The following is a 24,337-nucleotide window of genomic DNA, read 5'->3' as shown; positions in this document are numbered from 1 at the left end:
GTCACTTCAGAATCAGAAGCGTTCCGGTTAAAGATCACCGCTCTGTTTGGCCGCTCTGTTTTTAGGGTTACTGACCCAATGCCAATATTAACACAGGGACTTTGGGCTCACTGAGTTTCGTTAGTGTCACTCACCGCCATCCCACCACCAGAAAACACACGTTGAGAAAACCTCAAGAGCAGGTGAGTGTGATTTAAGAATAAAGACATATATTTTTAATAAGAGATTAAGATTTCTTATAATATTTTCATCACCGCCGTGTTATCTTGCTGCTGTTGGATGCTTTGTATTTGGTATTAGTCTTAAATTTAATGTGTGTATTCATATTTTTGTCTGCTCATTTGGGGCACTTAGTTCTGTTGTTTTTGAAACATAAATTTAATTCTATTTTCAATCCTAAAGATCGTTAAACTATGTAATTTTATGCTTTAAATATGTTTAATTTACTGGATAATTAACATGTGTACATTTACAGTATTAATTATTTTAAGATACAAATACATTTTGTGAGTACGCATACTCTGTAGCCCATCTGTTACTTGGTACACTTCGTCGCCCCACGTGCCCCATTTCTTAATCAAAAAGGACCCCTATATGACCCTAACTGACCAGATGTCATTTGTAGTAGCTCAGTAATTAAGGTACTGAACTGATGATCAGAAGGTCATTGGTTCAAACCCTTAAGGCAGGCAAGGCCCTTAACCCTCAATTACTTCCATTGTAAACAATTACTAAGTCCCACCGCTGCCAGGTTGCCACTGTTTGGCCCTTGAGCAAGGCTCTTAACCCTCAGCTGCCTAGATTGAATACTGTCAAAGGATTGTAAGTCGCTTTGGATAAAAGCATGGTAGCTCAGTGGTTAAGGTACTGGACTAGTAATCAGAAGGTTGCCGGTTCATGCCCCACCACCGCCAAGTTGCTACTGTTGGGCCCCTAAGCAAGACCCTTAACTCTCAATTACTTGCATTGTAAACAATTACAATTCTAAGTCACTTTGGGCAGTTGTACCCTAGTGGTTACATTACTGGACTAGTAATCAGAAGGTCGCTGGTTCAAGCCCCACCACTGCCAGGTTGCCTCTCTTTGGCCCTTTAGCAAGGCCCTTAACCCTCAGCTGCTTAGATTGAATACTGTCAAAGTATTATAAATGCTGCAAATGTAAATGATATTTAGGGCAGTAGTAGCTCAGTGGTTAAGGCACTGGATTAGTAATCATGCCCCACCACCGCCAGGGTGCTACTGTTGGGCCCTTGAGCAAGGCCCTTAACCCTCAATTGCTCTAATCTGTTCACTCATAATTGTAAGTTGCTTTGGATAAAATGTGTGGTGGACCATTCTCAATACTTCAGTGACACTAACACAATCATAACACAGTAGTGTGTGTAGTTTTGGTGTAAGTGCATCAGGTACAGCAGTGTTGTTGGGATTTTAAAAACCTCATTGTCCTCTCAGGAAGGAGACTAGCACCCTAATCTAAAAAATAAAGTCAACAGCATCTAGTGATCAGAAAGTCTTTAATGATTAAAGACTAGAGGAGTCTCTAACACTAGTCTCTAACTGTCCACCTTTAAGCAGCACTAACAGGTCATGTGTTCCTAATAATGAGGCCTGTAAGTTTAAACAGTATTTTAAAAATCCCAACAACACTGCTGCACCTGATATACTCATTAAACTACAATTACAGTAGCATATACTATATACTGTGGTGCAATTCTGTTAATGTACTGACCTTGACGACCTTAAACAAACAGGGGTTTGTTGGTAATCAACAAAATTTGGGGCTTCCAACGTCTAAAGCTGAGTTCACTTTCATTGCTGCAAGATAGCTGTTACTCAATGACTGGTTTCCTTTTTCTTATCAACAGTTTTTGGTGCAAACTTCCCTCTTTCTGCACCGTCCTACTTTGTAAATACACATTTTAACGTGCCCTCTTTGTACCTCTGCCATGTCCATGACACCAAACCTCCCTAAAGTACAAAGAACCACAGTCGTTTCCTTCTTAAGAAAGAATAATTTATATATTTGTATATTTATAACCTGTGTGCATGTGTCTGCAGTGATGGCGGAGGTAATGGTGGAGGTTTTGGGCCTGGTCCTGGCTATCATCGGTTGGTGTTTCGAATCGAGCAGCACAAACTCGGCCGTCTGGCGGATAAGCACAAACGCAGACTCGGTGTCCAGAAGCAGCTCTCAGTACGAGGGCCTGTGGAAGAGCTGTAGCTCCAACAGCTTGGGAGTGCAGTGTGTGGTCCACCCTACCTCACTGGGACTACCTGGTACACACACACGCACACACACACACACACACTCTGATTAGCAGTAGTCACGATGTGTTAGCGATTGTCCTGGTTGAGGTCACGCTGATAAGACCGATCATAAACCTGTAGCTGACACACATACACTCGAAACCCTGAATTATTGGCTCTTACATCATAATCATCATCGCTCTCGGCTCATTATCGTCATGGTAACCAAAGGATGGGCTCAGGTTTATGGGTTTATGGCTCTACTGGGTAAAGTCCGCTCCAATTCGTCCCACACACACACACTGAAACTCTCGAAGACTTACAGACAGAAGGCCGTCGGACCTTTGGAAATAAATTTTTGCGTTTTTTTATTTTACTCGGGCTGTAGTGTGTAGTTTGGAGTAAGTTATTGTTGTAGTATCAGGGTGTAGTTTTGTTGCTATTATCACTGAGTATGTGTTAATGTTGGTTAAGCATTAGCCTGTAGTTTTGTATCGATTATCACTTAGTTTGCTTTAGTACATTGTGTTGCAGTTTAGCACCTTGTGCTGTAATTGGTTTGTTTTTGCTGTAGCATCACCTTTAGTCTTCAATTTAAAAGTATTTTGTTTGTGTTCTTTAGCCACACTTTCATTTGCGTGTGTGTTATTGTGGTTTGCTGTAGTTTGTAGTTTCTTTGTGGAACCATGTCGTTGGCGCTGGAGTTGCTGGGTTTCGTGTTGTGTGTGGGTGGGTGGTTGCTGACCGGCGTGAGTTTGTCGAACGACTACTGGCGCGTGACGTCCTTTGCGGGCAGCGTGATCACATCCACGCGGCAATACCAGAATCTGTGGCAGGCCTGTGCGCAGGCCAGCACGGGCGTCACGAACTGCAGACGCTACGAATCCATGCTCGCACTGGACGGTAAAACACAGACAAACACACACATCTGTGAACACGTTTAATATGCTTGTTTCATCCTAAGTATCATTATAGCATTAATGCACATTAAACCATTTAATTGTACAAACTTAAAAGAGTTTTACAGTGAGTAAAATGTATTACATTTGCAATTTAAAACAGCAGTGATTTGTTAATTTAGGAAAAGCACAGAAATGTGTATTTAATGTTTTACCTTATCAGCTTTATTGTTTTGTTTTGTTTTGTAAATATATGCTTATATTCAAAGTTTATATTCAACTTTCCAAAACACACACTGGGTGTGAATAGCGGTAGCTCAGGACTTAAGGTACTGGACTAGTAATTAGAGCTGGTTTAGGTCCCACCACCAAGATGCCACTGTAGGGCCCTTGAAACCCCCCAATTATTCAAATTGTATTCAATTGGACCTTTATCATAATAACAGCCCTTATCATCAATGTTTTTTTAATTTGCATATTTTATTTATGCGTTTTCCCCCAATATCCAGTCATATCCAATTAGCTGAACTCCTGACCGAGGAGGATCACAAACGTCACACGCCCCCTTTGACACGTGTGCGGTACCGGCCACATCTTTTCACCTGTACCTGATTTCTTTCGCATACAGAGAGTCACACATCAATTATTCCCCATTCTTATTCCATTATTCCCTGATTATCCTCCTGATATCCTAAATATTGTTTTATTTTCATACTGATTGACACACACACACACTTAGACATGTATATTAGGAAAAAGAATAGGAAGGAAATAATGCGTGTATGTTTGTTTGTGTGTGTGTGTCTGTGTGTGTGTGTGTGTGTGTGTGTGTGTGTCTGTTTGTAGGCTACATACAGGCATGTCGTGCATTGATGATCATTGCTCTCCTGCTCGGCCTCGTCTCGATCCTCCTCTCTGTTCTGGGACTGAAGTGCACTAAACTGGGCAGCATGTCAGAAACCAGTAAAGGAAAACTCACCCTCACTGCTGGAGTAATATTCATACTGTCTGGTGTGTTACACACTCACACACACACAAACACAATGTATTCCAGTGCTGACCAGTTATAGTATACATATCATAGTTACATAGTTATAGTGTCTACAAATCAATGTAATTTTACAGCACTTACAGCTGTGTTAAATAGAAATCCCACTTACCTTGAACCTTATCATGAAAGTCATGCAGCGACCTTTAAGTTTCTACAGGAACACTATGCCACAGTCTACAGATCTTTGAAAAAGAGCTAAAACAATTCCATTGTTCATACTGTTTGATTTAACCCTGTGACTGTATGTGTTTAGGTTTGTGTGTGCTGACTGCAGTGTCATGGTACGCAGACCGCGTCATCAAGGAGTTCAATGACCCCCTCTATTTAGGAACAAGGTGCTAATGCATACATGCACACATCTCAGACACACTTCACACACGTTGTACAATATATGGTTCATTGTTTTGTGTTTTAATTATTCTAATCAATCAATTACATGCCCACTATAGTTTTTATGTTTACCAATGTAAATATGATGCTCGTATTGTCTCATTCCAGTGGTGATTCAGTTTGACCAGTCAATGGTTTGCACTGGGTAACCCAATTTAGCATGGCTACTTAGGTACACTACAACCACTAAATGTTTATTTACAGATTAAAAAATGTGTGCATATAACGTATGTGTGTGTGTGTGTGTGTGTGTGTGTGTGTGTGTGTGTGTGTGTGTAGGTCAGAGTTGGGTTCTGGTCTGTATTTGGGTTGGGCTGCAGCAGTGTGTGTGATTTTGGGAGGAGGAATGCTGTGTGGATCCTGCAAGAGAGCATCAGCACCCAAACACCCAAGGTGTGTATAAACACACACACACACTCACGCAGCTCACTTATATGTTTAAACATATCAACGAGCCGAATATTTTCAGTGTTTTGTAGACAAAGAGGTTTTTCATTAAAATACTGAGTTTGTCTTGACATGCATATTTTTATAAATGTTTGTAAAGGTTTGTGCAGACTTTAACTGTGCTTGACAATCTAACTGATCATTATTTCTGTCTCTTAGTGGTTACACGTATAAAGCCGCTTCTGGAAAGCAGATCTTTAAACAAGGCGTTCAGTCGGAGAGCAGCATCTCCAGAGCTTACGTCTGATATCACTTTAGACTCCTTTAAACACTTTAACCTAAACCTGTCTGTAAAACCTGCTGTGTGTACATGTATGTTTTGCTTGTGTTGTGTCTAATGTTACACGTTTAGACTCTCTAACACTGTATGTTTGTTTCACTGTGTATTGAGTCCTGAGTGTTGGTTTGAATAAATATGATGGCCAGCCATTAAAACTGTAGTGTGGAACTTTTTGGGTATATGAATCTTATTAAAGAAATACGTTATACACGACTCACTGTTAAAATAAATCGTACTGTGTTCTTTTCTCTTGAGCAAATTGTTTTGCTGGAAAGTCAAAACATAATGTCCGGGTAGCGCTTAAGGTTGCAGTGTCAATACATAACACATGCAAATTATATTAGCTCCAGATCTTAGCATTTTAGTCTTTACTGTATGACTCAAAGCAGTGCAAAACATATGAAAAGAAAAGAGGAATTTATTTTTAGGATATATGTACCTGGTAATACATTTGTAATTAGATTTGTGTATTGTTATCTCGTGTATTGTTGTATTCTTGCTGTGCTGAATTATGTAAATTGTGAATAAATCTGAATAAACAAACTTTGACTCTGTGTTATATATATATACACATGCGTATGTATGTTGATGTATATATAGATATGGCTATATTGGCCCAATTCAATGTGCAATTCTTGCCACTCTATCACTTTACTTTTTAATATTTAATCTATATTAAATTTGTACCGTACACTGTATACTTGGAACTGCACCTCCCTGCACTTTTACTTTCATTAATTCATTTTTCACTCAAATCCTGTCTCTATCTATCTATCTATCTATCTATCTATCTATCTATCTATCTATCTATCTATCTATCTATCTATCTATCTATCTATCTATCTATCTATCTATCTATCTATCTATGTGTCTGACACTTTTACCCTTTATTACATAATAAAAAACAGATTTTTATTCATAACTTCAATAGCATTTAAAGTATTGAGCATATTATTAACTTCAATAGCTTTTAAAATATTCATCAAATTGCTCCAAAACAAGTTGTATTTGAAGTTATTAATAATTTGTTATTAATAATAACAATAACAAGGGTGGCACGGTGGCTTAGTGGGTAGCACTGTCGCCTCACAACAAGAAGGTCCTGGGTTCGATCCCCAGGTGGGGCGGTCCGGGTCCTTTCTGTGCGGAGTTTGCATGTTCTCCCCGTGTCCGCATGGGTTTCCTCCGGGTACTCCGGTTTCCTCCCACAGTCCAAAAACATGCCACCAGGTTAATTGGAAACACTGAATTGTCCTATAGATACCTAGCCGCTAGATGCACTAGTGCATTGTAGTGCCGGTCCCAAGCCCGGATAAATTAGGGAGGGTTGTGTCAGGAAGGGCATCCGGCGTAAAAATTGTGCCAAATCAATGAGCGATCATGAGGATGACTCGCTGTGGCGACCCCTGAAAAAGGGAAAAAGCCGAAAGAAGAATAATAATAATAATAACAATAACAATTGTTTACTTTGCAGGTGAAGAATGCAGAGACGCCCTGAATTACTACCTAACTTCAGATAATAGCTAGGATCTATCTATCTATCTATCTATCTATCTATCTATCTATCTATCTATCTATCTATCCATCCATTTAGTCTGTCTGTCTGTCTGTCTGTCTGTCTGTCTGTCTGTCTGTCTGTCTGTCTATCTATCTATCTATCTATCTATCTATCTATCTCTCTATCTACATTTTATTGTCACATTATTTTATTTACTTAAGTAACGTATAATGACAAAAATAATCGTTTACACGTGGTTTGTATGTTCTGATTTAGTGGATCTATCGATTGACTAAAATGAATCATGTTACCCTGTAGTTTGTGTACTAATCGAAGTGACTCGATTCGGAATCAAAATGAATCGGTTTACCTAACATTTTACTATTCTGGGGTCAATGATCCGAACTCCGTAAACGAATCGTTTAAACGAGCCTCGATGATTTCCAAACATGAAGTTCCGGTAAGTTACTATTGCTTAACCATTGGTGATGATATATAAATCTAACAAGGCGGATCTGTGTTTTGGTGCTGCAGGAAGTGAATGAGTGTGAGCGATGATGGCGAGGTTTAATGGTTCTGCAAATGTTTATTGTTTGCATTTCAGTTTGTGCACATGGATGAAGATTTATCTGTTTCGGACATCAAGAACTTAAACATCTAGCTAACGTGAGCTAACATGATATACCTGTATATACCAGTATTTGAATTAGGCAATGTTAGAACGACTTATATTAAGTTCTTTGATAATATACCAATCTTTTTAGGTGGAAATACACATATATACACATTCAGCAATTTAAATAATGTTGTTGATTATAACAACAACAACAAACTTTTATATTTTTCATGTCAGCCTATAAGCTCATGGCAATGTAGAGGTTCTTTGACCTCCCATGTTTCAGCATCTTTTAATATTTGTTCTAAATCAAGTTGTTTCATAAAATATTGTGTATATTATGCTAAATTAATAAAAAGCAGTTGTAGAAATGGGCCAGAATAATTCAGTCTGATTGAGTGTAAGACAAGTGTAGCACGACCAAGTACAAAACAAGAGGATGAATGCTTTTCCAGTCATATATGAGTACATTTATTCATTCAGCGTCCAGAAAACGATGTAGATGTTTGGAAATATTTTTCACTGAATTGAATTTGACATTAAATCACTCGTAACGGTTAATTTACTCTGGTAATGTGTGATTTGGGACCGAGCCGACGGTCATGCGGCTAGGAGTGAGCAGGTGCGCATGCGCGAGTCTTGCCTCCTGTCATAGTTAGCTTGGTAAACCAAAGCTGACATTAGCGCTAATTTTCCCCCATACTGTTATTATTGTTTATAGGAAATAATTTTAAAAGTTAATATTTAAGAAGAAAAGACGTCGTCTTGACTTGTTTTCGTGGTGCTGCTGGATAATGACATGGCAAGTCTAATAGACTCTGTGGCTACATGCTAACTTGCTAACGTGTTTGTGTGTTTACTGATAGTGTATCAATGCAGTATGTCACATAGTTTATTGTTTATATTTATTGTAACTGGTCTGTATTTTTATTTTGCCGTGGTTACCGTTACACGAGCTTATTGTGGTGTACTCCTGACATTTTAGCACTTTCTCTCAGCTTCCTTTTGTGTTTGTTTTACTTTCACTTAAAGGTGGGCGATACAGCAGAAACAAAATATCGCGATATTTACATTTATATAGTGACTTCATATTAAACATCGCGAGATTTGGCTTTTCTAACACGACATGCAAAACAGTACATTTACATTTTAAGCATTTAGCAGACGCCTTTATTCAAAAAGCGACCTACAGCTTCTTGTATAAGCAATTGAAGTTCAAGGGCCCAACAGTGGCAACCTGGCAGTGGTGGGGCTTAAACCAGCCACCTTTTGATTACTAGTCCAGCACCTTAACCGTTAAGCAACAACTGCCCTACAACAGTCACATTGAAATAGATATATTAGAAGTTACCTCATGTACTCATATTTTATGGGACCGAGGTGCCCAAGTGGGTAGAGCTTTGGGCTATCAACCGGAAGATTGGCGGTTCAAAGCCACTGTTGGGTCCTTGAGTAAGACCCTTAACCCTGTCTGCTCCAGGGGCGCCGTAAGATGGCTGACCCTGCGCTCTGACCACAGCTTCCAATCAAGTTGGGATATGCAGAGAAAGAATTTCATTGTACTGTACACCTGTACATGTATATATGACAAATAAAGGATATCTCTACATAATGTTACTGCGAACATAAAGAATGGCATAGCGGTATTTATAATTCCTGCAATATTTTGGGGGTGTTTTCACAATTGGGGTGCATTCACACTTTGCATTGTGCCCCAAATCTGTTTGCAGTTCAACTACAACGTTCTAACAAACCACTTATGCTGCAACTGTGGCCACCCTCAAACACATTAATCAGGGTGGCACGGTGGATCAGTGGGAAGCACTGTCGCCTTACAGCAAGAAGGTCCTGGGTTCGACCCCCAGGTAGGACGGTGGAGTTTGCATGTTCTCCTCGTGTCAGTGTGGGTTTCCTCCCACAGTCCAAGTGAGGTGAATTGGCGATACAAGATAGATATCCTTTATTTGTCATATATACATATACAGATGTACAGTACAATGAAATTCTTTCTTCGCATATCCCAGCTGGTGTTGGAAGCTGGGGTCAGAGCGCAGGGTCAGCCAACTTACGGCGCCCCTGGAGCAGACCGGGTTAAGGGCCTTGCTCAAGTAGCCACCCAACAGTGGCTACATAGCAGAGCCTGGATTTGAACCGCCAATCTTCCGGTTGATAGCCCAAAGCCCTACCCACTAGGCTACCACAGGCCCCTGTCCAGGACTGTGTTTGACATTAAACTTGTGTAATGAGTGACTGTCGTTTCTGTCATGAATGTAACCAAAGTGTAAAACATGACGTTAAAATCCTAATAAATAAATAGACACATGAATCACCAAAAGAATCTAACAACATGATAGAGAAATTGACTCTAATAATCATGGTACAAATGTAATGTGACCAATACAGCTGAAAAAGTTCACATTATTTGTATATTACTAATATTAAGGAAATTGTATTAGTATTTTAGTAACTTTTGTGGCTTACGTTATACTCTGTTGCTCTGTGTGTGAGATATTTGAAAGACGAAGCATATTCACACAGCAGATCTGGTGCTCCACAGAGCAACTACACACACCATGTGCATGTCCAAAATGTGTTTGCTTTCTCCCACAGCACTGTACATTTTCAGTGTGTTTACTGTGCTTAGGATACGATCGATAACTTGTTTATATCTTGCATATGCGCAGGCGATGGCGGGCCGCAGGGTGGAGTGTGTGTGGAAGAGGCACATAGTGGAGCAGCTTAAGCAAAGGGACCGTGTGCAGTGGCAGACCTTTGAGGAGATCATCCTACAGTGTGAGTGACGTCTGTTATTACACGTCATACACAAGCTTAAAAGGCTGGAGAAAATTGTAAGGGATTTTGTATTTTAGGATTCGGTCATAACTTCGGATGTAAACTGTCAAGACTGTGAGTGATTGGCCAATAGCAGAGCTGAGATTTAAACACAATATTGATCATAACATAACGTTAGCAGGGAGTCCTTCCATATCTCTGCTACACTGCCATTTGTTCAAACATCAACCAAAACCGGTCAAGTGATGGTACTGAGCTTTATATTTCTGTCTGACTTTCTTTCTCTCTTCTACGCTGTAGATAACAGGTTGTTGGAGAAGTCAGATCTGCAGTCTGTGCTCTCAGAACGACTGCAGACAGAGAAATATGAAGCACAGAACAGGCACGATCTCAGGTTAGTGACACCTGACATGCACACTGGTAGTTTGGTCCAGTGAACGTGTAAACAGCACACGCAATGTGTAAACTGTAACGCTTGAAACCATGATTTTGTGTGAATTTATGTTTTTGAATTCTTTTTAAATTTAAACTAGCAAGATTTAGGTTTAAATTCTGAATAGCCAAAAAGGTTTAGGTCATATATGGGTCAGTGGTGCATATTTCTCAACCACAAAATTGGTTGTGCACCAACACCAGCTCTAGTATGCTCCTTTCATTAAAATAAAGACAAAACATTGAGGCATGAATGTTTCCTACAACTGAAACAAGTGACATTATAGCCAGAAGTATGTGGATACCCTTCATGATTATCAAGTTTAGGTGTTTTACTTGCTGTTCTGTTCCTGTCCACTAAGTGTTGAGTCAAGTTGTCAAGTTTGGTGTGGAGGAACTGCACAGATCCCAGACATCAAGCCCATTAAACCCATAACATTTACATTAAAACATTGATCATGAACCAAGTCTTCCTGCCTTTTTTCAATATGTAAACTCAGAAATGCCTTTTTGACAGACTGGGCACAAATGACCACAGACACACTTCAAAGACTAACTCTCTGATAATGCTGATGGGTTTTGGAATAGGATTTCCAACAAGCTTATGGTCAGGTGTCCACATAAGTGACCATATAGCGTATATCATTGTAGTGTAGCTACAGACTGCAGCTACCTTCGGGGTCTAATCAAACCCCGCTCTGTACCACGCAACCTCCGAGCCTCTAGTCTAGCTCGACTTGAGCCTCCATCCAGGACTAAAGGAAGACAAGCATCAAGGCTGTTCTCTGTTCTAGCGCCCAAATGGTGGAACGAACTTCCTCTGTCTGTCCGAACAGCTGAGTCTCTTGCTGTCTTTAAAAAACGATTAAAAACACACCTTTTCACTAAACACTTAGGCTGATTTGTACTTATTTACTAACACTTTATTCCAATCTTTTCCATTTAAAAAAAAAAAAAAAAAAAAAAAAAAAAAAAAAAAAAAAAGGCACTTTGGTTCTAACAGGTTTTAGCAGAGTTGTGTTCTTCGACTGTTGTCTATCTAAACTTAAGGAATGAAATGTTCACTATGGAAGCACTTCTGTAAGTCGCTCTGGATAAGAGCGTCTGCTAAATGCTGAAAATGTAAATGTAGTGTATGCTGTTAGAATAGCATTGCTTGTGGACCATATCTGGTCCCTCAATAGTCATTCTTAGTTATTTTGTCTGTTGCCTTAACTATTCAGCATATTTGTATCAGTCAGAGGTGTGTACGTTTTGGTAACGATGTGTGTACGTGTGTGTTTAGTCCAGGAACTGAGTCAAGTCGCGGTGACGTCCTACAGCAGGAAATGGCTCCGATGCGAATCAAACATCAGGAAGAGCTCACGGAGTTGCACAAGAAACGTGGAGAGGTTAGCATGCAGATGCTAAACACTGATCTAATCTAATCCCCATGTAGGTAATGTATCTCTGCATGAGAGGCTGTGCCTAGTGTTACTGCACAATTAAGGCCCAGGGTTTATTTTACCAACAGATCCCAAGTGGTCCCACTGGGTAATTCCTTTTAATCCCAGCATCATTTTATCATAAAATACATGAGCAAAACTATGTAGACACCCCTGATTAGTAGGCTTAGCTATTTTGGCTAAAAGCATAAAGGTCCTGGGTTTAGATTCCCAGGTGGATTCTAATAAATCTACAGACCAAGATTGGGAATGTGCTAAAACGGCTGCATGATGGGAACAAGCTTCGTTCGGCACTCATGAACAGGTTTTTACAGGTTTAGGCGATGGCAGGATTGCCCTACTTGTTTGATGGAACAGAAATATTGTTGGACTTGAGGGTGTCGATCTGGTCACATGGTGTCTGGAGCTGAAATCAATAAAAATGTGTTTGTGTCTACAGCTGGCTCAGAGTGTGATTGAACTGAATAACCAGATTCAACAGAAGGACAAAGAAATACAGAGCAACAAGGCTAAGTAAGATGTGTGTGTGTGTGTGTGTGTGTGTCTATGCGTGTGCGTTTGTATCTATAGTGTTTAAAAAAATCTTTATTTTCAAAATAAAAAATAGGCAGTTTTAATGAATTGATATGAAATTAAAATGCTCATTTAGGAACGCTTGTGTGCTTGTGCACAGGATTGTGGAGTACCAGCAGCAGATAGCCCAGCTGGAGGGTGAGTGCCGCGACCTGAATAACTGCCTCTCGGACCTGCAGCGAGCCAACCAGACGCTGCACGACGAGTACGACGCGTTACAGATCACCTTCAGCGCTCTGGAAGACAAACTTCGGAAAACCACAGAGGACAATCAGGAGCTCGTCACGCGCTGGATGGCGGAGAAAGCTCAGGAGGCCAACCGGCTGAACGCCGAGAACGAGAAGGACTGCAGGTCAGATCTCACACTCTCACAGGGTGGAATCAGTAGAAGGACTGCTGTAAAATTACTGGAAAATATTAAAAATGTGACTTTTATTATGTAGTAATATAATAAAAACTATAGTCAAACACCACTCACGTCCTGCATGTTACATCATTACAGAATTAAACATTTTGTGTAAAAGTAAAACTCTGGAACCACTGTAAAAAAATTACAGTTCGGTTTAGCCAGAATACCAGTGTTCCATGATGTCACACGTCCCTTATTGATTATAATTTAAACTTTTGACTATAATTGCATATAATCAGTGTATTAAGCAGTAACATTACAAATTAGATTTACTATACCAGGCCTAGAATAAGGTGTCTCTGTGATGCATGTATGTGTGAACACTTGCTAACGATTCTCATCAGCCAGACGGTGCCGTCGACCTCAGTTCATTGTTATACTCGTTTACAAACATCACCATCTGCATGACCACACATTCACTCCTAATCACTGACATTTCACACCTCTGAGGAACTAAAACTACAGCAGATTTAATTGTGAATGAGTATCATGTCTGACAGGCAAACAAGTTACACAGCCAAAACCCAGTTTAAACGAGTCTATTGATGTTTTCTCAGCACTTTACCACTTATTACATGTATAAATATCTGATTAAATCACATATTTGTCACTTGTTGAATTGAATCTTATGATAAAACTTAAAACAAACTTAAGAATAGTTTAAAATTCATGGTATTTGTCATCATATAAAATAACTTAAAACTCTTAATCTGACAGTAAAGATGAAGCTACTTACACACTCTAAAACTAAAATCATTTAAAACGATTATAAAAACAATACAAATGTACTTGGCTTGATGGATGGGCTTACAGGATTCAGTAGGTTACAGACATGATACTGGCATATTGTTTATTTATTTTGTTAAATAACAATTAAACAGGGCTGTAGGTTTTAAATATGTGTATTTATTTATATACAGAATATTTTTCTAAGAGCCCCCTACTGCAGGGATCCAGGCTTTCAATCCCCAGCGGCGCTATCGGCCGGTCGGGTGTCTACATACAGACATGATTGGCTAAATCTGAGGCAAATCATCGCAATGCAATCCTGTCTGTGGTGTGTTACTGCTTTGCACCCAGTGATTCCGGCGAAACCAGACCCACCAAAACCCTGACCAGGATGAAGCAGTGATAAAACGTAATGATGAAAGATAAACGATGATATTCATGGTATTTTGGCTCAGGAATAATACAATGAATACAAATCTTTTTAATCAGTAGAATATAATTCTAATAAATACACTCAGGTAGCTTGCATTTTAGCCAGATTAAATTTTGTTAGATTAGAATTTATAAAGTAAACTCACGTCTTGCATGAAAATCTTGCATGTAACATCGTTACAGAAATAAAGTTTTGGGTAAAAGTAAAACTCTGGATGCACATTCAGGTAAAATACTTCAGTTCAGTTCAGCCAGAATGCTGAGGAAATATTTCCATCTGTAAAGTGTGAATTTGCTCATTCAGGAAGAGACCTCACTCACTGGATATGCGTCCTGTGCACTGATTGGCTGAAAGAGTGGGGGGTGCTGGGTGCTTTAGGGTTTAAAAGGGGTTTAAGTGCTCAGTGGCTCTACAGGAGCTGATTACAGATCACAGGTGGGACAAAATCATTTACTATAGCCTGTTTATGATTAAATACATTTTATTACTGTCGAGGGTGCTGTTATTTCATGTTTGTTTCAGCAGTTGTTTTAGCAGAGTGCTTTATATAGACGTGTTAGAAATGGCTATTTTATTAAGCATGTTTGAGTGATCGTAAACAATAAGTGTTCCTTTATTGTAATAATTATGTGTGGACTTACTGTGTGTGTGTGTTTCAGGCGCAGACAGGCGAAGCTACAGAAGGAATTGGCAGATGCCGCAAAGGAACCGCTGCCCATCGATCTGTAAGTGTGTGTGTGTGTGGTGTTCATGATTTTCAATGTTTATTATAACTAGCAGACTAGTACCCTGTCTTAGTAACTGTACCCCCACCCCCCCTTAGACTTTTAACTGTTTACTGGACTGCTCCACTCTTCCTAATGCATTTCTCATTTCATGTTTTTCTAAACCTTATTTATTAATTGAGCTTTAAATTAATCTAGACATGGAAACGTATTTATTTAGTGAGAGAAAAGCCCATAATTCTCTTTCTGAATTGTTCAGAGACGATGACATTGAGGTTCTTCCAGAAGAATCTGGGAAAGCAGCAGGAGAAGCGTCTCCAAACCGCCCTCTCAGTCGAACGCCCAGGTAGACACACACACACACACTTAACTATCAAACATGCATTCATTCGTCTCATAATTTACAAGAAAGGAATCAAAATCACAAAGATTATTGATATATATATATTTTTTTAAATCATGGACCCAGTCTGGCTGATTTAAAACACAGTGACAAGCCAACAGGAGAAGTTAAGAGATTAGGAAGATGTAAACAAAAAAGTAGTGAGAATTTGACTGGTTCGAAGTCAGATAGAGAGGGTTTTAGCCGTTCCCTCACCAGACATAGTACAATCAGGACTGTGTAGACACCGGCTGGCCGATAGCACTACTGAGATTGAAATCGTTTCTCTGTTTCTCATCACTTTTCTCTTCATGTCCTCAGTAGGCGAGTGTCTCAGACACAACCCGGCGGAATCCTAGATTCCATCACTAATATTTTCGGGTAAGTGTGTTCGTATCTATATGACTAAACAAATAAAGCACTATTTAATTATATGAATTATATAAAATGCCAGTTGATGGGCGCTCGGGTGACCCACTACGACTGAGATCTGAAGTTCAAATACTGTATTAGCTGTGCTATCGACCTGGCCAGGCATCTTTAAAAAGCATTAGTGGCTGTATCTGAGGGAGGGAAGTTTATTGGGTTCCTCATAGCTGCCCTCGTAGCTGCCCTGTTCCTCATGGTCTACATACAGAGCGCATAATGTGACTGTGAGACAGGCGGGGCCAAAGAAGCAGCCAAGTGCACCCATATCAAAGATTGGCATCTCTCCTTGGTCAGGGATGAGGTGGTTCATGCAGCGGACGAGTTTCTAACTGAAGTGCTACTGCGTGTCAGTAATGGTTCGTTTCTTATTTTGTTACAGCGGACGTCGCTCGCTGAACTCACACGGCTCTCCTACCGAGACTGCAGACGCTCCGTCAGGAGTGTGCGCCGACGTCCGGGTCCCGTCCACCGCTCTTCACATATTTGTAAGCCACTTACTTAAGTGATCCATCTCAAACTGTTTTATCAGACTGATCTAGTTCAGATAACTAGCAGGTTCGAGCTGTGAGGTAAAATCACACTGTGTGTGTGTGTGTGTTGTGAAGGTCAATGATGTGATGTAAAAGGTCTGAAGCTAAGAGCCCCTCCAGCTCCTTTTTTGTCCCTTCCAGCAGTCCCTGCTTGTTCACCCAGTATGCTTTAGGTATGCGTATTGGGTGCGCAGGGCAGCTGATACTCGAGGACGTGTTGCTAAACGTGTGTGTCTGAATGAGCAACAGGACACACACATTGCAACGGCGTCCGACACGTACATTGCAAACACACAGGAGGGCGGAGCTGTAGGAGGCGAGCGACTTGTGATCTCCAGTTTTCAAGCTGAGACCTTCAGATTCACACACTGCCGTTAGCTGTATTACCTGTAGAAGTGTAGATAAGGTCATATAGTAACTCCAGATCGCTTTTCTCTATTGCCCTGTGCAAATCATGGACAGTTTTGGGGTATGATTACTAAAAAGATAGTATGTTTGAACAAGATCTTTGAAGCTGTACCAGTACAAGGCTGGTAATGCATAATTCTATCCCAAAGCAATGAATGCATAAATATTCTTATAACATTCCTGTCCATTTTTGTTATTGCTGATTGTAAAAAATTCTAAATAGATAATTTCCATCACTATTCTAAGACTGTAAATAATATACTGTATAACTGGCTCCTTTTCCTGGAAACATGTGACTTGCATAACCTCCACTGTGTCCAAATAAAACATTCTGATTGGTTGAATTGTAAATGCATAAGGTAGCCAGCCGTCTTGGCTGGTCAGTTGTGCCCATCTGGTCCTGATTTGAGTGGGAATAATAGTGTCCAGACCCCAGGATGTCAATGCCCACCAGCCACAAGCAAATGAAATCAGTAGATACTAATAATACCAACATTTAGAAAACAAAGTACTATTATAAACTGTTATAACACGTTAATAAACTGCTCTTATTGTTAATCATAAAGACTGAGAATGAGTATGAACTGTCAGAGTAAACATTTGACCCTGATTCTAATGAACACTTGTTTTATTTGTGTGTGTGTGTGTGTGTGTGTGTGTGTGTGTGTGTGTGTGTGTATGCAGGACGCCCACGATGGTGAGGTCAACGCGGTCAGGTTCAGCCCTGGCTCACGTCTTCTCGCCACAGGAGGGATGGACAGACGAGTCAAACTGTGGGAGGTGATTGCAGGTACTGCACTTTAATCAACCAATCAGTTAGCCACTTAATTATCTGAGCGCACTCCATTAGATAATTAGTGAAGTTGTTCAGTTAGTCTTGCTCTCGTTTTAAGCAACTTTATTACTTAATCTGTCAGACTAAATAACAGTCTGAAAAGAGACCGGTCCTGTTGCAAAGGTCAATGATGTGAAGTAAAAGGTCTGAAGCTAAGCACCCTGCCCATTCAGCTCCTTTCAGTCCCTCCAGCAAACCTCATGAGTTTCCCAGCGTGCTCTAGTCATGTAGGCTGGATATGCGGGTTGCTGATACCTAAGGGCGTATCGCTGCGAGCGTGTGTCTGAGAGCACTGAGACATACTGCAGCGGCGCCCGACAGCATCACACACACACACGGTCACTCACACACACGAGAGGGCAGGACTGAAGGAGGCGGGCGGCTCGTGATCTCAAGTTTTCAAGCTGAGACCTTCAGCAAGTTCAGTCTCAGGATTTAATACCGACCGTTTGAACAGTATACAGGAGTATCCTGTGCTTATGAAGTATACACGCCTCCATGTTGTTTTAATAACAGTGATTAATAGCAGACCGAGAACAGGTGATTGTTTTAACTCTTATTTGTGTGTGCAGGTCGCTGTGAGCCAAAAGGCGCCCTAACGGGCAGTAACGCTGGAATCACCAGCATCGACTTCGACAGCGCTGTGAGTAAAACGTCTTGCATTCTATGCATTATATATAACTATTATAGACCCCTCAATTATTACCATAATTATGCTGCATCGTTAAAAGTGGTGGGGTCAGCACTGAGATTCTGAACTCCCCGGTTCGAGTCTCGGCTCTGCTTCCTGGCAGCTGGGCGCCATCTAGTGGGCACAATTGGCAATACCTGCAGCAGACAAAATAGGCCATCAGGTCTGCTGGAAAAGACCGGACTAATAAAGGAAAAGACTGGACTAATAAAGGAAAAGACTGGGCCAATAAAGGAAAAGACCGGACTAATAAAGGAAAAGACCGGGCCAATAAAGGAAAAGACCGGACTAATAAAGGAAAAGACCGGGCCAATAAAGGAAAAGACCGGACTAATAAGACCGGACCAATAAAGGAAAAGACTGGGCCAATAAAGGAAAAGACCGGACTAATAAAGGAAAAGACCGGGCCAATAAAGGAAAAGACCGGACTAATAAGACCGGACCAATAAAGGAAAAGACCGGACTAATAAAGGAAAAGACCGGGCCAATAAAGGAAAAGACCGGACTAATAAGACCGGACCAATAAAGGAAAAGACTGGACTAATAAAGGAAAAGACCGGACCAATAAAGGAAAAGACCGGACCAATAAAGGAAAAGACCGGACTAATAAAGGAAAAGTCCGGACTGATAAAGGAAAAGACCGGACCAATAAAGGAAAAGACCGGACTAATAAGACCGGACCAATAAAGGAAAAGACCGGACCAATAAGACCGGACTAATAAAGAAAAAGACGGGACTAATAAAGAAAAAAACCGGACTAGTAAAGTAAAAGTCCAGACCAATAAGACCGGACTAATAAAGAAACAGACGGGACTAATAAGACCGGACTTATAAAGGAAAAGACCGGACTAGTAAAGTAAAAGTCCAGACCAATAAGACCGGACTAATAAAGAAACAGACCGGACTAATAAAGGAAAAGACCGGACTAATAAAGGAAAAGACTGGACTAATACAGTGGGTGAGGTCTTTAAACGCTGTGTAAGGACCGTGGTTAGCAGCCCGAGGCATCTGTGCAGAAGTGGAGGAGGTGCAGGAGAAAAAGAAGGGTTTGAGGGACTGCGCATGTGTCGGAGGGAGCGTGGGCAGGCTTATATACCCTCCTCGAGACTAATTGCCTTTGCTAAATTGGGAGGAAATGTGGTGGTGGGGCTTCAGTGTTTTTTGAGGATTTTTAAAACTTCAGGGGTCGTCTGTTCTTTTATACAATTAGTAGTGATCAAATCAAATATTAAATCTAATATACCAATTAGGTATGTAAATGTCAATCAAATGAATGAGCCAATAAGGAATCAATGAAATGAGTCGATGTAAATCGTGTAAACCTGGGGTCCGGACCCCCAAGGGTTTTGTGGACCTGCCGGGTTGTCATGTATACCAAGGAAATGTGGGTAAATGTTGCCGTCCTTAAATATACATGACATAATTTGATTATACACAACCTGCAGGTCACAACCAGGCTGTTGCTTAGTTTAATTAATTATACCAACATGATGCTTGTGTGTGTGTGTTAGGCAGTGCTTAATTTAGTGTATAAATGTAATAAAAAATGCAAACAAGCCTATAACCTGCCATAGTAACAAACACACACTTGCTGTTTAATGTATGTACTGGCATATGTGTGTGTTCTCAGCCTGACCATGCTATTGTGTATTGTGTGTTTACTCTACAGGGCTCTTACCTGCTGGCTGCGTCCAATGACTTTGCGAGTAGAATATGGACTGTGGACGACTACAGGCTAAGGGTGCGACTTATACATTAGTAATTTATACTAAAAACAAGGTTCAGTAGTTGGTTTGTGCTAGAAAAGATGAAATAATTTGTGTTAAAGGTCAGTGATGTTGATGTAAAAGGTCTGAAGCTGAGGTCTCGGTCCCCAACAGCCTCTCAACAGCCCCTGCTGTATTTCCCAGCATGCTATAGATGTGTGTGTTAGGATGCAGCATGGCTTATACGTTTGGCTGCTCTGCTGAGTGTGTGTCCTTGTGAGAGAGATCCACGGGACGCGTTGCGGCAGCATCCGACAGGGGACGGAGACCTGAGCCACTGATCTCACCCTCATACTGAGACCTGTAAAGTTACCTGTGTCTAGTGTGTGTGTGTGTCTATGTGTTTGTCTAATTGGTGTATTCTCTGTCCTACAGCACACACTAACTGGTCACAGTGGGAAGGTTTTATCTGCTCGCTTTCTGCTTGATAACGCTCGCATCGTCTCGGGCAGCTACGACCGAACGCTTAAACTGTGGGACCTGCGCAGCAAAGTCTGTAAGTATTGATTCAATACAACAATGCTCGATTCATTCATTCGAATCATTACCCACCATTTTAGATGCCAAAATCAACCAATACCATACCCTGATTGCTAACCTTGAGAGCTAGTGCATACAAATACCCCCCACCATCACCCAGTAGTCATATACCAATGTGTATAAATATAATGGAAGTCCAGTTGGTCATGCTCTCACTCGCTCTCTCTCTCTCAGGTATGAAGACGGTGTTTGCAGGCTCTAGCTGTAATGACATCGTCTGCACTGAGCAGTGTGTAATGAGCGGTCACTTCGATAAGAAAGTGCGCTTTTGGGACATCCGGTAAGCAACCTTAAAAACAGATTTGTTAAATGTGTTAAGATTATGTGTTAAGGCCGCACGCTGCAACCAGGGCTGGATTCTGAGTACGTGGTTCGAAGCTGAGCGGCTGTATGAGCAACGATTGGCCGGTTGCTCGGTTGGGAGGGCGGGACAAAGAACCGGATGTGGGTCTCTCTCTGTCAGAACGCGATTACGAGCTCTGCCGGCTGATTAGAGGCGCCTGCACAAGAGATGAGGAAGATCGCCCTTAGGGTGCGTCTCTCCGCATGCAACGCTAGGTGGCGCCAAACTCATCGGTGCGCGGGTGGCAAAAATGCATCCGGCTGCTGCCCATGTTTCGGAGGGGATACGGGTCAGCTTCGATGTCCTCGGTCGGGGCGGGGTTCGGCATAGACAGAGAGGAAGCACGATGCAATTTGAACAATTGGATGTGCAAGAAAGGGGGCACAATAACACTGTGTATCTGTGCGTGTGTCAGTGCCGAGAGTACAGTGTGCGAGTTGGAGCTCTTGGGTCGTGTCACATCGTTAGATCTCAATCACGATCGGACGGAGCTGCTCACCTGTTCCCGTGACGACCTTATCAAAATCATCGACCTCCGCAACAACGCCGTGAGACAGACGTTCAGGTACAGACAGAGTCGTCCTGCTTCTGGTTATCTCGGTTTGATTCTGACTGTATTTTTGGACTCTCTGTGCCCGATTCTGACTTTCTCTGTGCGTTACGTTGACGTGATGTGTGTGGTGTGTTCTGTTGGGGTTTGTTTTGTTTGTATGATTCTAAATGTGTTCACTGTGTGTCTGATTCTCTCTCTCCGTCCAGTGGTGTCTAACACCGACCGTTTCTCTGTCTGACTGACTAGATTTGTTTCTGTCCTGTTTGTCGTTGTGTGTCCAACAGTCTAAATCAGATTCTTGTGCTGAATCTTGATTGTCTATATCCGTGTGTATCTGCCTGGATTTGTTTCTGTCCTGAAGTGTGTGTAGAAGAAAGCAAGAGATTTGTCTGTCTGTCTGTCTGGCTTTTTTCCTTTCTCTCTGTTTGTGTCTGAAAGTTGATCTCAGCTCCTGTTTCTCTGGATCTCTGATTACTTCTGTCTGACTGTCACTGGACACTATTTGTATGTTTGTCTCTGTGTGTCTGTGTCAGATTCAGGCTTCGTATCTTTTGTTTGACCTGCGCTCTGTCATTCTCTTTATTCTTTCTGATTCTGACTGTCCGTCTCTCTTTGATTTCAGTGCTCAAGGCTTTAAGTGTGGTTCAGACTTCACCAGAGTCACATTCAGGTAAGTGTGAGTGTCTGTGGGTGGGTGATTGTGGGGTGGGTGTTCAGGTGTGTGTTTGTAAACGCGTGTGTGTGTGTGTGTGTTTTCAGTCCCGATGGCAGTTACATAGCAGCCGGTTCGGTGGACGGAGCTCTGTACGTATGGAACGTCCTGACCGCGAAAGTGGAACGAACGCTTGATAAAGCACACAGGTGAGCCGCCACACCCCACTCACTGATTTATTATTAGCATTAATACCCATCAGATAATCATCACATCACCTGTCTTATAATCACGGCCTCTGTAATGTGTGTGTCTGCAGCTCCTCCATCAACGCAGTGTCGTGGTCGCCATCGGGTTCCTTCGTGGTCAGTGTGGAAAAGAGCAGCAAAGCAGCGCTCTGGTCCGACATCTGATTGGCTCGGCTTTGTCCCCCCCGCCTGCTCCGATTGGTTTATCTCTGCTCCGCTCCGCAGCACTCTGATCGGTCCAGATTCGACAAGCTATGGCTCGAGTTTGGCATGTTTTCCAAGATGCAGTGTGTTGAGGAGGGGGTGTGGTCATCTGCACTCGTGCTTTCGTCCTGTTCATTCTCTAGCTATTTGTCTCGGTGTGTCTGATGGTGAGATCCGTAATAATAATAATATTAATTATAATTATAATAGCTTCCTAATATATGCCAAATTACCATCTGACAAAATCACACAGTGTGACAGTCGACTACCTCCAAACGCTACTTATTCCTGAACGGTTCTGTAAACTGGCATTAGCATTGTTATCAGGTGCTCAAATTTGTGTCATAACATTAATACTATGTAATAAACCTTCCTGGCTTTAAGATTGCCAAGATATCATTAGCAATGGTCAGATTTCATTCTAATTGTGATTGGATAATGAAATCTTGGTGTAAATACTGACCAGTTCCACTTACTGGGTCTAAAATTCCTCTTTGGATAGCTAAGCTATCTTTAGCAATGCTCATTGACTCAAAGTCAATCCATAATCTTATATAAACTTGCTAAGTTAACATTAGCACTGTTATTTGCTTGTAATATTAGCCTCTTCACCTCGGCCCGAGTACTGGCCACTAACAGACAGGCTTTAAAATGCTTACGATATCATTAACATTACAAACGCTTTATGCTTCAGGCTTGTTTAAGGAAGCTCCTCATGGTCTTCACAACCCAAATAGGACTTGGACTATCTCTCTATCTCTCTGTTTCAGTAATTATATATTATATAATGATATTGGAGGCCTTAAATTGTACATATTTTGTGTGTTACTAAAGCACACACACACACACACACACACACACACACACACACACACACACGTGCGCAGGTTTATGGAAGAGTTGATTGACAGCAGAAGGAGCCAATCACTGCTAGCCCTACTAATTATTGTCTTTATTATTCATGACCTGGTATTAATGACCCATCCGCTGCTTTGGGAGGTCGTGGCTTAAGCCTGGAGTGACCGGGGCTCAGGATGACCACCCCCTGAGATGAAACACACTTCAGCTTAATCTGAAAAGCTCTAAGGAAACCACACACACACACACACTATATAATAAATGATGATGCACACTGCTGGACACGTGTCCTCCACGCTCCTGTACGGTTACGTCTTTATCCGAGGTGCAAAGTGCCACTGGCTTTCTTACCCACGCTGCTTCAGTTTAGGACTCCAGTGGGAGGCGCTTAGGATGATCCCAGAACTCTATTGGCTAGAATTATATAATATATGTATAGGAAACGTCCGCGTGTGAAATGGATGCTTATGTTTACACGTAAATAAATGTGACACTGTTGCACTGCCTTCTGTCATTATTAAACCTGATCATTCTGTTTGTGTTTGTGTGTAAACATTAATGTGACACACACATGCTTGATACATGTGTATGCATGATTACGTTGAGCCCTCAGTCGAGGGGTGGGGGCGTTCCAATCTGCTGAGCCGAGCACCCAGACTGCTGACACTGACTGCAAGGTTTTATACATACACACACACACACACGCACATCCTCAGTCCACAAGTGTGGCATCATTTAGTCCAGGGGTGTCCAAACTTTTCTTATCGGGGGCCAGATGGAGTAAAAAATACACAAACACGTAGCCACAGACTCTTTTGTAGTAAAACAAGTAAAAATATAACAGAGCTACGTGATTACTAACAATTTTGCTTCCTTTTTATTTGAATGACTGATGATCTATTGTCCACAGTGTCGTGTAAACTCCTTTAGA

The 24,337-nt window shown here is 41.4% G+C and overlaps 2 protein-coding genes and 1 non-coding gene across 6 annotated transcripts; all 3 read left to right on the top strand.

Moving 5' to 3' along the window:
- The first annotated feature begins 93 nt into the window (after nt 1–93).
- On the top strand, nt 94–5,857 carry cldn15lb (claudin 15-like b). Its single transcript, XM_063017193.1, has 6 exons — nt 94–182; nt 2,059–2,277; nt 3,993–4,157; nt 4,451–4,532; nt 4,867–4,980; nt 5,194–5,857. The coding sequence occupies exons 2-6, from the start codon at nt 2,061–2,063 to the stop codon at nt 5,279–5,281; spliced, it is 666 nt and encodes a 221-aa protein (XP_062873263.1). The 5' UTR covers nt 94–182; nt 2,059–2,060; the 3' UTR covers nt 5,282–5,857.
- A 1,500-nt stretch (nt 5,858–7,357) lies between these two features.
- atg16l1 (ATG16 autophagy related 16-like 1 (S. cerevisiae)) lies at nt 7,358–23,904 on the top strand. Of its 4 annotated transcripts, none has more exons than XM_063017157.1 (19): nt 7,358–7,478; nt 10,113–10,221; nt 10,522–10,615; nt 11,939–12,044; nt 12,538–12,611; nt 12,772–13,023; nt 14,902–14,967; nt 15,227–15,313; nt 15,671–15,730; nt 16,158–16,263; nt 17,401–17,506; nt 18,124–18,194; nt 19,912–19,983; nt 20,384–20,504; nt 20,723–20,828; nt 21,307–21,456; nt 22,067–22,114; nt 22,204–22,305; nt 22,416–23,904. In XM_063017157.1, exons 2-19 carry the CDS (start codon nt 10,116–10,118, stop codon nt 22,507–22,509), a joined length of 1,821 nt encoding a protein of 606 aa, XP_062873227.1. In that variant the 5' UTR covers nt 7,358–7,478; nt 10,113–10,115; the 3' UTR covers nt 22,510–23,904. The 4 variants fall into 4 exon arrangements, with proteins under 4 accessions (XP_062873227.1, XP_062873226.1, XP_062873225.1 ...); XM_063017156.1 differs by lacking the exon at nt 7,358–7,478 and adding an exon at nt 8,036–8,230 and having other exon boundaries at nt 15,674–15,730; XM_063017155.1 differs by lacking the exon at nt 7,358–7,478 and adding an exon at nt 8,036–8,230.
- LOC134334930 (small Cajal body-specific RNA 6) lies at nt 16,383–16,662 on the top strand. The gene has a single exon (XR_010015532.1). It is a non-coding gene; the product is annotated as a small Cajal body-specific RNA 6 (non-coding RNA).
- Nucleotides 23,905–24,337: the final 433 nt, after the last annotated feature.

Source organism: Trichomycterus rosablanca, chromosome 20, assembly GCF_030014385.1.
Source record: "Trichomycterus rosablanca isolate fTriRos1 chromosome 20, fTriRos1.hap1, whole genome shotgun sequence".
NCBI lineage: Eukaryota > Metazoa > Chordata > Actinopteri > Siluriformes > Trichomycteridae > Trichomycterus > Trichomycterus rosablanca.
Note: the sequence above shows the minus strand (reverse complement) of the source record. Positions and strands in the feature narration are given on the sequence as shown.

Bases quoted from the DNA above. Each gene is read 5' to 3' on its own strand.
- cldn15lb (XM_063017193.1), top strand. From the start codon at position 2,061: ATGGCGGAGGTAATGGTGGAGGTTTTGGGCCTGGTCCTGGCTATCATC. The intron at 2,278-3,992 runs GTACACACACAC...GTCTGTTTGTAG, and splicing joins TACCTCACTGGGACTACCTG to GCTACATACAGGCATGTCGT. The intron at 4,533-4,866 runs GTGCTAATGCAT...GTGTGTGTGTAG, and splicing joins CCCCTCTATTTAGGAACAAG to GTCAGAGTTGGGTTCTGGTC.
- atg16l1 (XM_063017155.1), top strand. The intron at 12,045-12,537 runs GTTAGCATGCAG...TTGTGTCTACAG, and splicing joins TGCACAAGAAACGTGGAGAG to CTGGCTCAGAGTGTGATTGA. The intron at 20,505-20,722 runs GTAAGTATTGAT...TCTCTCTCTCAG, and splicing joins GGACCTGCGCAGCAAAGTCT to GTATGAAGACGGTGTTTGCA.